This window comes from Myotis yumanensis, unplaced genomic scaffold (genome assembly GCF_028538775.1).
Source record: "Myotis yumanensis isolate MYYU_CA2020_CCGP unplaced genomic scaffold, mMyoYum1.0.hap1 SCAF_1, whole genome shotgun sequence".
In the NCBI taxonomy this organism is placed as follows: Eukaryota; Metazoa; Chordata; class Mammalia; order Chiroptera; family Vespertilionidae; genus Myotis; species Myotis yumanensis.
In genome coordinates this window covers 159,192,623-159,208,360 of record NW_027223752.1, presented here as the reverse complement: position 1 = coordinate 159,208,360, position 15,738 = coordinate 159,192,623, and the positions used below count along the sequence as shown (strand labels likewise).

Below are 15,738 nucleotides of genomic sequence, written 5' to 3'. Positions count from 1 at the left end.
TGGGTGGACAGATTGTGTGTGAAGCCAGCCTGTCTGTGTATCTATCCATTATCTGTTCCTATCATATCTATCTTATTTACCTATCTATATCTATCTGTTGTTTACCTATCACCCATCTAAATTCATCTATCAATCATCTATTCTTTGCATCAGCCAGTCATCTATTATTTACCTATCATCTGACTAGAGCAGCCATCTATATCTTATCTGTCTTTATTCAGCAGAGCATAAGCGCCCCCACTAGAAAGTTTGCTTCTAGAATTTGCAGTGAGTTTGTCAGAGAATCTGTTGGCTCTCTGGCTACCAGATGCAAACATGTTTCGTTCCCAGAGTTAAACAATATCTGGACTTTTTCCTTGAAAAAGACAATGTGTAGCAAGAGCATGTTTAGCCCTGATGCTCAGGGCACCTGAGTGAACCTGGCCCCTTATCGCAGGGGCTGGATCCTTTTGGATAATGCACACCAAGCTGTTGTAATTTATACTTTAACTAGAGGCCCAGTTCATGCACTGGTCAGGTCGCTCAGCTTGGCCTATGGGGATCAGGCCAAAACCGGCTCTCTGACATCCCCGAGGGGTCCTGGATTGCAAGAGGATGGTTCTCAGGTGACGCACCCCGGAATTGGACTCCCTTCTCTCTGGTTCCGGGTGTGTCACCCGAGAACCACAGCTGCCAAGTCACCACAGCTCGGCAGCTCCTGCGTTGAGTGTCTGCCCCCTGGTGTCATTGAATGTCATAGCTACTGCTCGAACGGTCGGATGGTGGCTTAGGCTTTTATATATATAAGATAATGTAATTGTTACCCATTTCCCCCTCTGCCCTTTCACAGGTGTTCATTAAGCAGTGAGACAGTCACCCTGAGTTTGCCGTGATTACGAATGCAGCTTCTGTCCAGTTATTGAAGTCACTCTGTGACGCTTGCATCTGCTGCTCACTGTGTGACTGCACCGTCATCACGCGGTCCTAGTGTGTGAAACAACAGGGTTTGGTCTGGAGGTCACTGACCCATGAAGGCGGCACAACATGGTTTTGAGGATGAACTACACATATGTTATAAAAATAAGCCATTGGCAGCCGTTGCGGCCTCCCGGGGAGAACAGCACCGGATCTTGTGCAGGATTCTGTGCCGTGGGAGCCTAGATGCTGGGGTGTCGCTGGGCCGAGCCAGACGCCAGAGGGTGACAGCAGGCAGTGGGTGCAAGGTTGTCCCTGAGAGCAGGCTGTCCTGGGCGGCTGGAGCTGGGCAGGACACCCAGAGATGGCTGACCACATCGTGCTGGCTGGGGTGGCAGATTCTAAGTGTGGCTTCAGTGGGGACAGTTTTGGACTTGGACAAGCTTTCTTTTCTTTTTAGATCTCGGGCTCTGAATGAGAAACATAAATGCTATTTGTGCCTCAGTTTCTCACCTGTTAAGTCAGTTGTTGTAAGGATGAAGAGATTATTTAGGAATGGGACATGTAGAAAAGGGCCACACTGACATCTTCGCCTTTGAAAGGGGTCATGGTTTCTTGGGGAAAGCACTCATTTTCCTATACCCCTAAGGTTTTAACAATTGGAGTTTTCCAAAGTAAGACTTCAAAGAGTTCAAAGTGAATTTCCTGTGAAGTTGGCATACCCTGAAAATTAAGGGGGGAACCCCCTCATGCTTACATTTTCATCTGAGAGATTTTTAAAATTTGAGCCGAGTTTTGGGTGTAGAATGAACTGAAATGGGGCTGGTTTGCCAGGCTCGAATTTGCTGGTGGAATTGTGCACAGATGCTGTCTGATGACAAATCCTGAATGGCCAGTGGGGTTGGCTGGGAATGGGCACCCTGGCAAATAGTAGCTACCTAGTGTGCAGGGAGCCTCTTGGGAGGCCCGTATGTACTAGTTGATGTCCCGCTGACATACTCGCACTCACATCTCCCTTTACCCGGTCCCTGCTTGGTTTTGTCCAGGTGTCCCTCGGATGCAGGGAGCAGACTGGTTTTGAATTTGTAAAATGCTGCGCGTGAGCCCAAGTGAGTTAATCAGGAGTACAGTTGGCATGGAAACCAGCTTCCTGATAGTTTTATTATTTCCAAAGACTGCTCAGGGAAGAACACGTGGGGAAGGACAGCAAATCTGGGGAGATGGGGCAGCTGCCTTCCCAGCAGCCCCCGGGGGCTGAGAGGACAGACGCAGACTTGGGAGGTTGTTCCAGAGCAGAAAGTTCCTCCTTCTGCAGGTTACTTTATCAGGTTTTCCCAAAGCCAGGTCTTTGCCTCTTTCTTGTGATGTTACACGACAAGCAGTCAGCTAAAGCAGCAATTTTCCACCTTTCTCATCTCATGGCACACATAAACTAATTACTGCAATTCTGCGGCGTACTGAAAAATATATTTTTTCCTGCTCTGACACAAAGGTATAATTTTGATTCATTCACACTGGACGGCTATTGTATTGGATGTTGCCCCCCCCCCCTTTTTTTTTTGACAAATCTAAGGGAAAAGAGGTCAGTGTCCCTGACCAACTAGTCAGGTACTGGCATGTTTTAAAAATTTGTGTGGCACGCCGGCTGAAAGTCGCTGGGCTAGCGAGAAGCCTGTGGTGGGGTGGGGAGCGAGGTGTGAGAGCCGCTCCTCAGCCAGCGTCTCCTGTGCTCACTGACTGCCTTGTCCGTCCTGATCAATCGCAAAGCTAGTACCGTGCGCACATTCATGTGGGTGTTTGGGTGTTGATATTTTGGACATTTTAAACAAGTAGGTTTGCCGGGGTCTTTCCACAAGAACTGAACAGTCCCAACGCCTATTGGCAAACGGGTGCAGGTGCAGATAGACGAGGGGTGGGCAAACTTTTTGACTCGAGGGCCACAATGGGTTCTTAAACTGGACCGGAGGGCCGGAACAAAAGCATGGATGGAGTGTTTGTGTGAACTAATATAAACTCAAAGTAAACATCATTACATAAAAGGGTACGGTCTTTTTTTTTTTTTTTTTTTTTTTAGTTTTATTCATTTCAAACGGGCCGGATCCGGCCCGCGGGCCGTAGTTTGCCCACAGCTGAGATAGACCCGTGATGGGGGCCGTGTTTCACTTTAGTCCACTGACAGCGGCTGGCGTGCTCGTCATCCGAGAGCAGGATGTGTTTCCTGTATCTCTGTTGTTTATGGCTCCGTGTTTAAAAATGAGTCACGTGTTTTGTGGAGTGGACAAGACTCTACACTGGGCTGTGAGTTACTTGTCAGACATTAAGCACTGAGGGCGCTTTATGGTCTGATCAAGTTTAGTGGGCATACCTCACTAGAAAAAGCAAATTTACCGATTTGTGGATGACCCATAATAACTTTTTATTTGCTTGCTCTATTTTTATTTAAACGTAAGTTTTTGGCTCTTTTGGGAATGCTGGTTTGATCAGAATATTAGGAAAAAATTAGCAGATTCTCAAAAATTCAAGGGGAACATAAGTATTTTGTGTGCATTACACTTACATTTGGAAAGGTTGCTGCTAAAAGTTATTCTGTCCCATGTGCTCAGCACTGAGGAGGAATGTCAGCATGGTGATGATGCCTCCTGCTCTTCTGCATGGGAAACTCTGGCTTTAACATTTTAATTCTTATTTTACCGATAAGCCAATAAGCACCTTTCTCACATATTTGGATTTCTATAGGTTCCGTGTTCACTTTTTTTTTTTAACTTAATGTTCCATTTGATCGAAGTCACTTATTTTCAAAAATGCCCTAGCAGTTTCAAGTCCTTGGAACTGACATGTCTGATTAGAAAAAACCTCACTAATGGAGGCAGGTGCTAATCAGTAATGGTTTGGGGCAGCTGTCACCGGCACGGGCCTGCACAAGCCATGGTTGACTACGTTAATGAGAGCCGTGGGACTGGGGAGGTTCCTGCGCTGGCTTATGTGAACACGGTGTGGAGAATCTACTTCTGGGCCCCGTCAGAAGCTGAAACCGTGAGAGCAGGGCCTGGGCAAGCATTTTTGTTTGTTTGAGGGCAAGGAGGATGGCTAAAGTGCTTTCTTTTTAAGTTACAATTATTAGGCAAACAGAAAACGCAGTTGTGACTGTCTTCTTAGACTATTTTGAGTGACCAGCCTTACCCGTGGAGACCATTCTGAATCTTTCTTTCCTTCTCTTGTAGGTGACATCACACAAAAAGGCTATGAAAAGAAGAGGTCGAAATTAATTGGCGCCTACCTGCCCCAGCCTCCGAGTACGTACACTTTGATGATATGTCATCTAGTTTAGAGAGTTAACTGCAACATGCAAGAGAGTATAGCGCAAATCCTTCCTTAGTCCCTGATTTGCATGAAGACTGCGCTCCTGACATGGCACTAGTCACACCTAAGTCCTTTGCGTGACTATTGCATGTGTATTTTGTGAATATGGAATACGCACATGATATTCTATAAGTGGGCCTAATATGTTTAGTAAGTATTTCATCTATAGAGGGCAGTTACATGGTTGAGTACTTCAAAATGCTAAAATGATAAAAAGATGAGAGAAGTTATGATTTAAACATGATTTTTAGTTTGGGAAGTTAAAAATTATGGCTGTTGTTTATAGTTTAATTAATCCAAGGTTTTGTTGAAGTAGTTGGGGGTCAGGCCAAATCTAGAAACCTAGTAAATGATAGAATATCCTGCCTGGGATTATGAAATCATGAAGGTTTGTTTTGCTTAGAAATGGGATTATAAAGCATTATGGATTCTTCCCCAAAGCACAAAGTCTGTTTCACTCCACGTCCAGGTTTAGAGAATCTCTTTGCACTTGGGCCAGGTTCTGTCCATTTCAAGAAACAGAAAATGATGCCAGGCGGGAGTTCCCACAGCTCAGTTCCAGTGAAGCTCAGTTTGGTTTGAGGGTGGCTAGGCTTTGGGAATGGCTTAAAGCTGATGCAGTTAATGCTGCACTCAAGGAGAAATGATAGCAATATAAATTTTGAAGGTGGTGCCTGAACTCTACAGTTTTCATGGTTAAAACAATTTTTAAAGCTGCTCCGATGATTCTGCTAGAGAAGGGTTAAGTCTGGGGGGGCACATAGCTCACAGATCCCCGGCTCTGCCCCTCCTGATCTCCAGGCTGTGACACACCCAGCCGTTGCCTGCTAGCCTGGTTAACAGTGTTACATTCCAGGAAGCTTAATTTGTGTGTTGAGCTTCTGCTGCGTTTGTAGCTTTGTTTTGATTTTGTGTGCTTGCTTTCTTTCCTTGATTCTTAAGAGTTAATATAAAGATGGACCTGTTGTAGAGCCTGATTTAGCTGGTGGGTTGGGTAAATGAAAAATAAACCAGGTCTTTGGTTGGCTGGTGCCCATATGTGAAAGGCTTTAGGAGTAGGTGTGGGCAGACGAGTAGCCAGTGGTCTCCCCCTGCCCCCTTCCCTCCTCCTCTAGCAGTACTGCGTGGTGGTGGCCATCTTCGTGGCCGTGATGGTGAGTCCCTTTCAGCAAGCGGCCCCTCCACATCTTGGAGGAAGGCTGGTTGGCTGACTCTAGGCCAACGGTTCTCAACCTGTGGGTCACGACCCCTTTGGCGGTCGAACGACCCTTTCACAGAGGTCGGCTAAGACCATCCTGCATATCAGATATTTACATTACGATTCATAACAGTAGCAACGTTACAGTTATGAAGTAGCAACGAAAATAATTTTATGGTTGGGTCACAACATGAGGAACTGTATTTAAAGGGCCAGAAGGTTGAGAACCACTGCTCTAGGCTCTTGACATTGCCGGGTTCTCATTTCTGTGCCTTACCAAACAAGAGTGAAACAGAAGCAGTTCCCAGAAGATGGTTCTCCAGCCCCCGTGCCGGGAGCATGGCTGGCTGCGTGGGCTGGGCGCGCAGGGTGGCACCCGTGTTGCGTGGTCCCTTTGGTGTTCTTTGTGCTCTTCTGCATGGGGTCGGCAGCTCTGCTCAGCGCTGTAACAAATTTAAAAAAAACTAAAGTTTGAATTAATTAGTTTTTTTTCAACTTGTTACAGCAGCGAACGGAGCTGCGGTGGCCCGGTGTAGACTGCAGCACAGTGAAGGCGCCCCGAGGAGAACGCCACACTCCGGCCACATCGGGGTGTGTGACATCAGAGAAGCCGCTGGCAGGGAGCGGGTGGCCAGCACCGCGGGAAACCGGCCTCTGTTTTACTTTCGTTTCGGTGAGCGCACTTCTCTGAGAGAGAGAGAGAGAGACCCCACGTTTGAAAGGGACTGTCACTCAGCACCATTCTCAACACAAGTGCAAGGCTTAGTGTCGGGGGACCCTAGCAGCGTTGGGAGTCCTGTGTGTGAGCCCTCATTCTCCAGATGAGGTCACACAAGTTTTCGGGGGCAGGAGGGCGGGGTACAGTACTCTGGTTGTAAAGTTGTTACAGAACCTGGAGCCACGACTGTTCCACTGACCCAGGGCCAATTAGAATAGAATATGCTGTTTTAACCACTCTACTTTTACATTTGGGACACCGCTTACAGAATACTTGAGAAAGAAGACTGTATGACAAATTCTAAAAGTCTTAAAATGATTGGTTTGCTGCTGACCTTTGTCTCTTAGCCAAACACCTCAGCACCTAGTGGTCCTGGCCCCTGAGACCTGCTGAGGGGAGTGAGAGCTACAGGCCTTCACACTCCTACGCCCGAAGGGCAGTGTACGGGGTTTGATTGGCAAATGAAACCAATTACTGACAGAATGTGTTCTTAGAGGCAACGACCCTCAGAGGTCAACATTGTGTTAGTGGTTGATATTTTGGATACAAGAAGCCCCAAAAGGTGAGTTCAATGTGACTTATAGTAGAATAAGAAAATAAGCATTTGTAAGTTTTAGGCTTGTCTTCGGGGTTTTGCCTCTGAATAAAAGGCATTGTTTGAAAATCATGCACACATAACAAAGAGAGAAAACTTAATATTACAGTTGGCCCCACGGCCTGGTCATCCCACTGCGGCTTCTGTTGGTCGCCTCTGAGCTGCTTGCTGACAGATAGGATGAGTGGGATGAGTGTCCTTACAGGAGGAATGGAGGCTTGGGTGTGTGGTTGGTGGGTCGGGCGTTAGCTGTGAGGTCTTTCTCACAGTGACGGGAGTCTCACGCACCGGGTTGAAGTGTGAGGAAGAGAGAGCCTGCGTGGGGACGCTGCTCTGCGGACCTCGTGCCCATCCCATTCCCACTGGGCATGGTTCAGGGTTTCATAAATGTATAGTACTGAGACCAGTGCAATAAAGTGTTAGCAGTTCTTCTCAGTTCTGTGTAAAGATGGTAAACCGAGGCCCAGGGCCACAGATGGTGACAAGAGCCAGCTGGGACACCCATCTCTAGAGCATGATGTTGCCAGTGCCATTCCCCTCAGTTCACGTGGGATCTGAAGCTAGGTCAGTGCCTGGCACTTAGCGCTCAGGGGATTTTTATCACGTTATCATCTGAGGGGAACTAATTTTTGTCTCTGGCTTCCCATGATTTTGGACAGTTACCTCACCTCCTTTGGGACACCTCCCCTTCCCAGGGACCTCTCTTGGCCTGTCTCTGTTGTAGACACTGGGCAGCCTGCAGCTTTCCTGAGAGGTGGTTCTCAGATGTGGTATGAATGTGAGATCCTATGATAGGTAATGAGAGGGACCCTCCATTACTGCCCCTGGGTCCTCCTGTGGTGACAGGTTCAATTCTGCTTTGGAGTTGTATTTTTTAAAAATATATTTATATTGATTTCAGAGAGGAAGGGAGAGGGGGAGAGAGAGGAATATCAATGATGAGAATCATTGATTGGCTGCCTTCTGCATGCTCCACACTGGGGACCAAGCCCACAACCCGGGCATGTGCCCTGATGGGGCGTCGAACCGTGGCCTTCTGGTTCATAGGTCAACGCTCAACTACTGAGCCACGCTGGCTGGGCTGGAGTTGCATATTTGACTGTTGACTTTTTCTTGTTAGAACGTACCTTTAGCCACCTCAGATTTCATTCACAGTGAAGTCAGATAAAAATTAATGATTGAAATATCCACACTAATACTTTAATTTCTTTTAATGTCTTGTTGCTAGTGACCTGTTAAAGCTATTCTTGTTTTGTCAAATTTATTTGCTCTTAAAACTTGTGTTTTTAAACCCTCTATTTCAGCCCATGAAAATAAATGTTGACAGTGTTTGTTGAATATTAGCTTTCTGAGGACAGACGTGTAGGGTCCATGCGCAGGCGAGCACTAACCTACCAGTTTGCACAGCTGGGGCGAGTGTGTGAGTGTTAGGACTGTGCACATCTCAGAGGAAGTTCACGACCACCTAGGGCAGTGGTTCTCAACCTTCTGGCCCTTTAAATACAGTTCCTCATGTTGTGACCCAACCATAAAATTATTTTCGTTGCTACTTCATAACTGTAATGTTGCTACTGTTATGAATCGTAATGTAAATATCTGATATGCAGGATGGTCTTAGGCGACCCGTTTGACCGCCAAAGGGGTCGCGACCCACAGGTTGAGAACCGCTGACCTAGGGACCCAGAAGGGGTCAAGGTTGAAAATAGTTCCAGGAAGCATGTTTGAATGAACTAGGAAGGTAACAGTACTGAGAATGAAAGCGAAACATTAAGTGTATATATGAATCAGTCACTGTGTAACCTGGACCACTCCAAACTGCCCATTTAGCTGTTCTTTCCAGAACTGTACTAAGATGTCAGTAAACTGGTAAAGTGTAAAGCCACCAGACAGGGGAAGGGAAGAAACAGTGACACGTTTCTGTGATTTGTAAGGTGCCTCCCTAAGCTGGGGGCGTGGGGCTGAGACAGAAGACGGAGGTGATGAAACCTCAGGGTGGGGGGAGGCATGGCATCCCGGAAGTAGGTGATCCATGCCCTCCCCACTCTCCAGAGAGGTTCGTCCTCTGGAGAAATGGATTAAGAGCTTCTAGATTCAGGGATACCAAGTGATACTGACCCCAGAGGCGCTAAATGAGAGTGCGCGTGCTGGAGGGAGAGAAGGGCTCCAGCCGTGGATGCCGTGTGCTCCTGTGTTTAGTCACAAGACAGGAGACCAGAAGTCTCATCTTTCGGCAAATGGAACAGCCCAGATAAAAGAATCTACTGGGAATAGATTTGGTGATGCTGCCACAAAAGGAAGTAAGCACTGCTCGCAGCTCCTGTAATGGGAATAAAGAAGAAATTGCAAAAGTTGACAGAGGAGAAGAGAGAATAGGTATAGTGATGGCCACAGTGGTGTGCCACATTGTTTAAAATGGACAATTGAGTAAGATTATAAATCCATATTTATAAGTGTGAATGTAAATGCAAGTAATTATTTTTCATCATAAGACTTAATAGCACTCTTTGATTTCTGTGCATCTACTTGATAAAAATACAAAGTAATTTTTTAAAAGATCAATTTAAAAAGATTCTTTGTAGATAATAACTGGAAGAGTTCTGGTGGCTGTAAATGCAGTCATTAAGAACTGTTAATTAATGATGTTAATGTGCTTGCTAGATGAAAAGTTTACAGCATAGGTATCTTTTTCACAATTCTAATCTAGTAACCTGTTTATGTGGGACCCATAAACATGCCATAAAAATTGAGGTGCAGCTCTGGCCAGATGGCTCAGTTGGTTGTGGATTTGATTCCTGGTCAGGCACATAGGTTGCTGTCACCCTCATTGGGGCGTGTATTGGGGGCAACTGATTGATGTTTCTCTCTCACATTGACGTGTTTCTCTCTCTCTCTCTCTCTCTCTCTCTCCCTCTCCCTCTCCCTCTCCCTCTCTCTCCCTCTCCCTCTCCCTCTCCCTCTCCCTCTCCCTCTTTTCCTCCTTCCAACCCTCCCTCCTTCCCTTCCTTTCTCTGTAAAATCAATAAAAAATGTCTCGGGTCAGCATAAAAAATTGAGGTGCAGAAATCACCCTAAGAGAAATACTAAATCCCAGGAACAGATAGCTCCCCTGGAGCCATCACAGAAAACCAGGGACTAAACTCTGTTTTGTTAAATTGCTGTCTCTGGTTTACTTTCTATCAAGTAAAGGGTGTCCCAAAATTCACGCGAGAAGTAATTTTGATAGAAAACACATGTTTATAATTAAAAATTGTAAATTTTCTATTGATTCATAAAGTATACAGTATAGGATTATGTATGGAATAGCATATTGGGTAAATGGCCTCCACGGCTTTGCTGGCACATATGCACTCTTTTGTTATTGCCTGAGCAGCCGCATTTTCGAAGAAGAATGGTCCGATGATGCCTCCAGCCCAAAATCCGCACCAAACAGTGACACGTTGTGGATGCATTTGTTTCTCAACAATCACTTGTGGATCCTCTGAACCCCAAATGCAACAATTTTGTTGATTAACCAAGCCATCAAGATGAAAATGAGCCTCATCGAAATTCAGCCACATTTATGCAAAACGGTCATGGAAAATTTCAACAAAAGAGTGCGAATGTGCCAGCAAAGCTGTGGAGGCCATTTACCCGATATGCTATTCCATACATAACCCTATACTGTATACTTTATGAATCAATGAAAAATTTACAATTTCTAATTATAAACCTGTGTTTTCTATCAAAATTACTTCTTGCGTGAATTTTGGGACACCCTTTATTACGGGTCCTTTTCTGAAGAAGTAGCAATTAATGTTTAATGGTCAGTGCTCGGAATTTCTTCATTTCTGAACTGTAATGATTCATCTTTCCCGTACTTAACGTTTATCTAGATTGTGCTTTTACCACTCTAGTTCTGAAATGTAACAGGTATGATGATTGCCAGATTTAGGTCAGCATTGGACCAATACCCATTGAATCATTTTTATCTGACCATGCTAACATTTTTGCTAATTCATCAAAGCCATAGTGAAATATAATTTGTTCAATCGTTTAGCTTCAGATGGGGCAAGATTCCAGAGAGTTAGAAATTTGGAATGAACAAAGATGGAAGCTTATTCTCAATCCTAGTTATCTGAATTATATTGTTAAAGTATCTTCTAAGATTTATTTTAAAGTTATCTTTAATGATAAATGTAATTTTTAATTTTCTCATATTTTCTTACCACTTTCTATATGTTTATTATAAAAAGATCATTACTTGAGTCTGTCTTTGGACTCCATTTCCTTTTTTTTTTTTTTAATACAAACCCTAAAGATTGCAGATGTTGCTTGTGACTTAGTTTGCATTTCCCCCCATGACATATTAGACGTTAGTGATGTGCGGGAGCCTGCGCTGTTTCTAAAGTCTGTCGTGTTGGGCATGCGTCGTGCCCTGCCCTGGATGCTTCTCCCTTTCCTGGTCATCGTCTGTGACATCCCGGCCCCCATGCCCACTCCCATGTGAGCTCTAGGTCGGCTGTGGGGATGCAGTGAGTCAGGGCTGTACTATACCCAATGATTTGCTCCGCAAAGTAAATTAGCTCCCGCTGCCAAGGAAAGCCTCACCTTACTTTGCTATTTCCCTTAACCCAGGGGTGGATCAAGCTTTGCCGCCAGAGCGCCGGGCTCCCGTTACTCCTTCCTCCTCCTCTCGCTATCACCGCCGAAGGTCCTCAGGGTCAAGAGATGAGCGCTATCGGTCAGGTAAGGCACCAGTGCGGCGTGAGGTCGGCAGCAGCCATGAGGAGATGAGGCAGAAGTACGTGTCTTTGCATGTTCTTGTGATTGGTGGTGGTCCACAGGTGACTGCATCCTTCCTCATACACACATATTCTCTCCAGGGGACAAGTTAACATCCAGTAAACAGTAATGATTTTCACGTTTTAAAAGATAGTGTTTGATAGAATTTGATAAAAATAGTAACTTCTCATGAACCAAATTTTATTTTTTTAGGTTGCACAGTTCAATTTGGTTTTAATTTTTTTGTGTGTGTGTTTTTTTAAATATATTTTATTGATTATTTTACAGAGAGGAAGGGAGAGGGATAGAGAGTTAGAAACATCCATGAGAGAGAAACATCCATCAGCTGCCTCCTGCACACCCCCCATTGGGGATGAGCCTGCAACCAAGGTACATGCCATTGACTGGAATTGAACCTGGGACCCTTCAGGCCTCAGGCCGACGCTCTGTCCACTGAGCCAAACCGGGCAGGGCAGTTTTAATTTTTATAATGTTGGTTGCTAGTATAGTTTTTTTATTCTCTTTTAACCTCAAATTTTCAAGTGCAATTTTCAAAAAAGAAACAAATCCTTAAATTTTTGTATGTCCTCTATTGCTGCCTTTGTGTTTTGTGGTGCTGTCTGCAAGAGTCCTGTCTTGGTAATTCCATTTCATTGTAATCATCACCTGAGCTTGGCTGGCTTGAATTGATTTCATTCATTTAGCATCAGAAAATTTGCAATTAATATTTTAATTACTTTTGAGACTTTTTTTCCCCCAACATCTAGATTAAAGTTTCTTTTACTCTCTTCCCTAACTATAATTTTTAAAAGAAAATTCCCGGTAAGTGTTGTTGCTGGACACCAGTTAGGGCACCTGTGCATCACTGAAGATACTGGTCCGAATGATAACCTGTGTCTGTCACTTTATATTTGGCAAGGTAGTTTCACAAACATCATCTCCCTTAGTTTTTATAACAAACAGGTGAAGTGCTGATTACTGTTCATGTTACAGAAGGGGAAACTGAGGCTATGGCAGATGTGGTGGCTCCGCCAGTTCATACCAGGGTTGGGTGGGTCCATGTTTCTTGAATCTTTCTGTTAATGGGGGCTTGTAAGATAAACCACCACCGTTTCCTCTAAGGAGCTGTCCGACTGACTTCCTGGATGAAGGGGTAAGACAGATTTGATGGCGTCAGGAGTAGTCATCTGCACAAACAAGAAGAATGGACTGAGAAACGCGGAAATGCCAAGTGCAGCCTCGCTGCTGCTCCCCCTGCCTTCTCAGCCCCTCTCGGGAGGCCTTGACGCCTGATCAATACCTGGGGATGGAATGAAGGCAGGAGTTCCCAAATCCACCCTCTGTTTTTCAGAGGTATTTAACACCCAGCACACATCAAGAACCCATCTTAGCCATTCAGGACCTCAGAGGCCCCTTTCAGATCAATAGGAGAGTAGCGGCATGCATTCGTATGCTGTCAGCTTACTGTGAAATGTTTCCATTACCTCCTTTGTCTTGATACTAATGCTAGTATTTTTTATATGCACATACACACATAGACACATACGTAGACACATAGTCCTGCATACAGTAGACACACATGTAGATATACACATAGTCCTGCATACAGTAGCCACACCTGTAGACCACATATGATGATGTGTTTACAATCCTTAGTATCTTTAGTTCTCACAGAAGCTAGTCCCGTGCTCTTATTTCCATTCTATAGATGAAAAAATGGAAGTTTAGGCGGGAATGTGATTATTAATGCTACTGCAGTGAGTAGCTCATTAAAAGAGGACACAAATCTAGCTTTGCCTTCCCTGTCAGATGACTTCATGCCACAAAGATTTTATCTTGTGTCCATTTCTAACCTTTAACTCTGTGTTAATTTTTATAATTTGCATGGAAATTAAATCCCAACAAGTCTATTTCCCAAGTCTGTTATCTGTCTTTCCTGATGACGGAGGGTGGGGCTGATAGACCCCAATGCTTACACAGCCTCTGATAAGGTGCACTGCGTTTGGCAGATCCTCCTAGTTAATTAGGGGGTAGATAGGATGGGTGGTCAGAGAGTGAAAGTCTGAGGGAGGTTAGCACAGCAGGGATGGTGATTCCTTAGCCTCAGGTACCTGTCAACTCACCTGTGCACATTACCTTCCATCTTTGAGGGTGGGAGAGGGGGTGTGGGAGAGCAGCGCACTGGGGGAGGGTGGGGGCTGCTGAGGAGAATCGAGGGCAACTTGAGGAGTTATTTTTACTAGTCGGTAGAAACATGGCCACATAGTCCTCTGCGAAGGAAATAGACCCATCTGGGTTCGGCCCACCTCAAGCCCTACTTTAAATGACTGTTACCTCCTCACCCACATCACTGAGTGGGAGGCGCTGTGAAGGAAAGCTGCAGCTGCAGCCAGCGTTAGTCCTTTCCAGTTAGAGCTCCAGACTGGGATGTGAGCATTTGGTACTACCCGCCCCCGACTCTGGCCCACAGATTCTGACAGGCTCCTGACCTTGCAGCGTTGTTTCCTGTAGGCATCTCTCAAGGCATCTTTTCCCATAGCCTCTATATCAGCGGTTCTCAACCTGTGGGTCGCGACCCCTTTGGCGGTCGAACGACCCTTTCACAGGGGTCGCTAAGACCATCCTGCATATCAGATATTTACATTACGATTCATAACAGTAGCAACATTACAGTTATGAAGTAGCAACGAAAATAATTCTATGGTTGGGTCACAACATGAGGAACTGTATTTAAAGGGCCAGAAGGTTGAGAACCGCTGCTCTATATAGTTCTGATTTTCTCTCCCTTGGTTGCTCTTTCTGCCCAGTCATTGGGAATTTGGGGCTCTGGGCCTAAGGGCAAAGACTAGCTCAACCCCTCCAGTGGCCGGCACGGTCCTAGGGCTCCATCCCAGCGCCCAGCACGGGAGGAGTGTGAGGAAGGGTCCTTCCTGCTCTGCTTGGTGCTAGAGAGCAACAGAGAATAAGACACAGCCTCCCCCTCCCTAGGAGTTCACAGTCTAAGGGGGAACCAGACCAGTGGACTGAAGGTTATAATGTGTAAAGGGTGAATGTTCCTGTGCAGTGTGGTCTCTGAGGGGGCTGTTCCCCTCATGGGTAGCTCCTAAATACACATCAGCTGGTGGCACGCCTGCTCTAGCACCCCAGCAGCTCCCATTGCTCTCAGAGTAAGAACCGTGTCCCCATAATGACCCACCACGTGCGTGGCTTCACTCCCATTTCTCCATGATCTTGTCTTTCACGCTACCCCTGCTCTGCAGCCTCACTGGCGTCCTGGGTGGTTTTGAGCACACGGACGCCTGACTGCTGTAGGGCTACTGCACTGTCTGCTCTTCTGCCCCGAATGTTCTTCCCTCATATATACACACTGTTGGTTTCCTTACCTTCATTAGGTCTCTGCTCAGGTGCGACTGCTTTTGTGAGGCATTCTCTGACCACCCAAATAAAATGGTAAAACAGCATAGCACCCCACACACGATCCCTATGCTTCCCCATTCTGGTTCATTTGTATCCATTGCTGCCATCACCCTAACACTCTATTGGTCATCCACCTATCGGTCCACCTCCCTGTCTATCAAACATCTCTGTCAATAATCTGTCATCCTTCTATCATCTACCTACTTACCCATATCAGTCATTTGTATATTAGTATTAATCATCTACCTACTTGTCTATCAATTAATTTTATTTCTCTGATCTATCAACCATCTACCTGCCTACCATAAGAATGTAAGATTTACAAAGACAAAAATCTTTGATTTGTTAATTCAGCTATGCCAGTCACATAAAATGTTGCCTCGGTAATAGTTTTGGAAGGAAGGGAGATGAGGGGCCATAGCACATTTGGGGGAAAGTAAGAAATTACATACAGAGATTCCAGATTTTAAGGTATCTTGTATACCATGCTTGGGAATTTGAACTTGATCCTGAAGATGGTAGGGCGCCACTTGAAGATTTTCGGCAAAGACATGACAGGAGCAGTCTCAGCATTTGAACATTGCTTGGGTAGCACTGTGGAATATGGATTAGAAGTGGAGGAATGGCAAAGACCCTGAAAGCCTGATATTAATGCATGTCTAGGAGATGAGTCAGTGCCGGTAAGATTTGAGATATGTTTAGAAGATAATAGCAATAGGGCCCTAAGGCTGAGTTAATGTAAGAGCATGTGAGAGAGGGAACTAGGGGTGCCTCTAGGTGTCCAAGTGATGCACC

The 15,738-nt window shown here is 45.5% G+C and overlaps 1 protein-coding gene across 3 annotated transcripts in view; it reads left to right on the top strand.

Annotated features, from left to right (window-relative positions):
* Positions 1–15,738, top strand: part of DIP2C (disco interacting protein 2 homolog C) — a 388,615-nt gene that overhangs the window by 207,974 nt on the left and 164,903 nt on the right. The window contains exons 2-4 of one of the 3 annotated variants that reach the window (XM_070391030.1): positions 4,116–4,187; positions 5,961–6,125; positions 11,380–11,490. In XM_070391030.1, the coding sequence (XP_070247131.1) occupies positions 4,116–4,187; positions 5,961–6,125; positions 11,380–11,490 (348 nt within the window). Of the gene's footprint in view, positions 1–4,115; positions 4,188–5,957; positions 6,126–11,379; positions 11,491–15,738 lie in introns of all 3 variants that reach the window. The other 2 variants (XM_070391022.1, XM_070391038.1) reach the window with 2 other exon arrangements.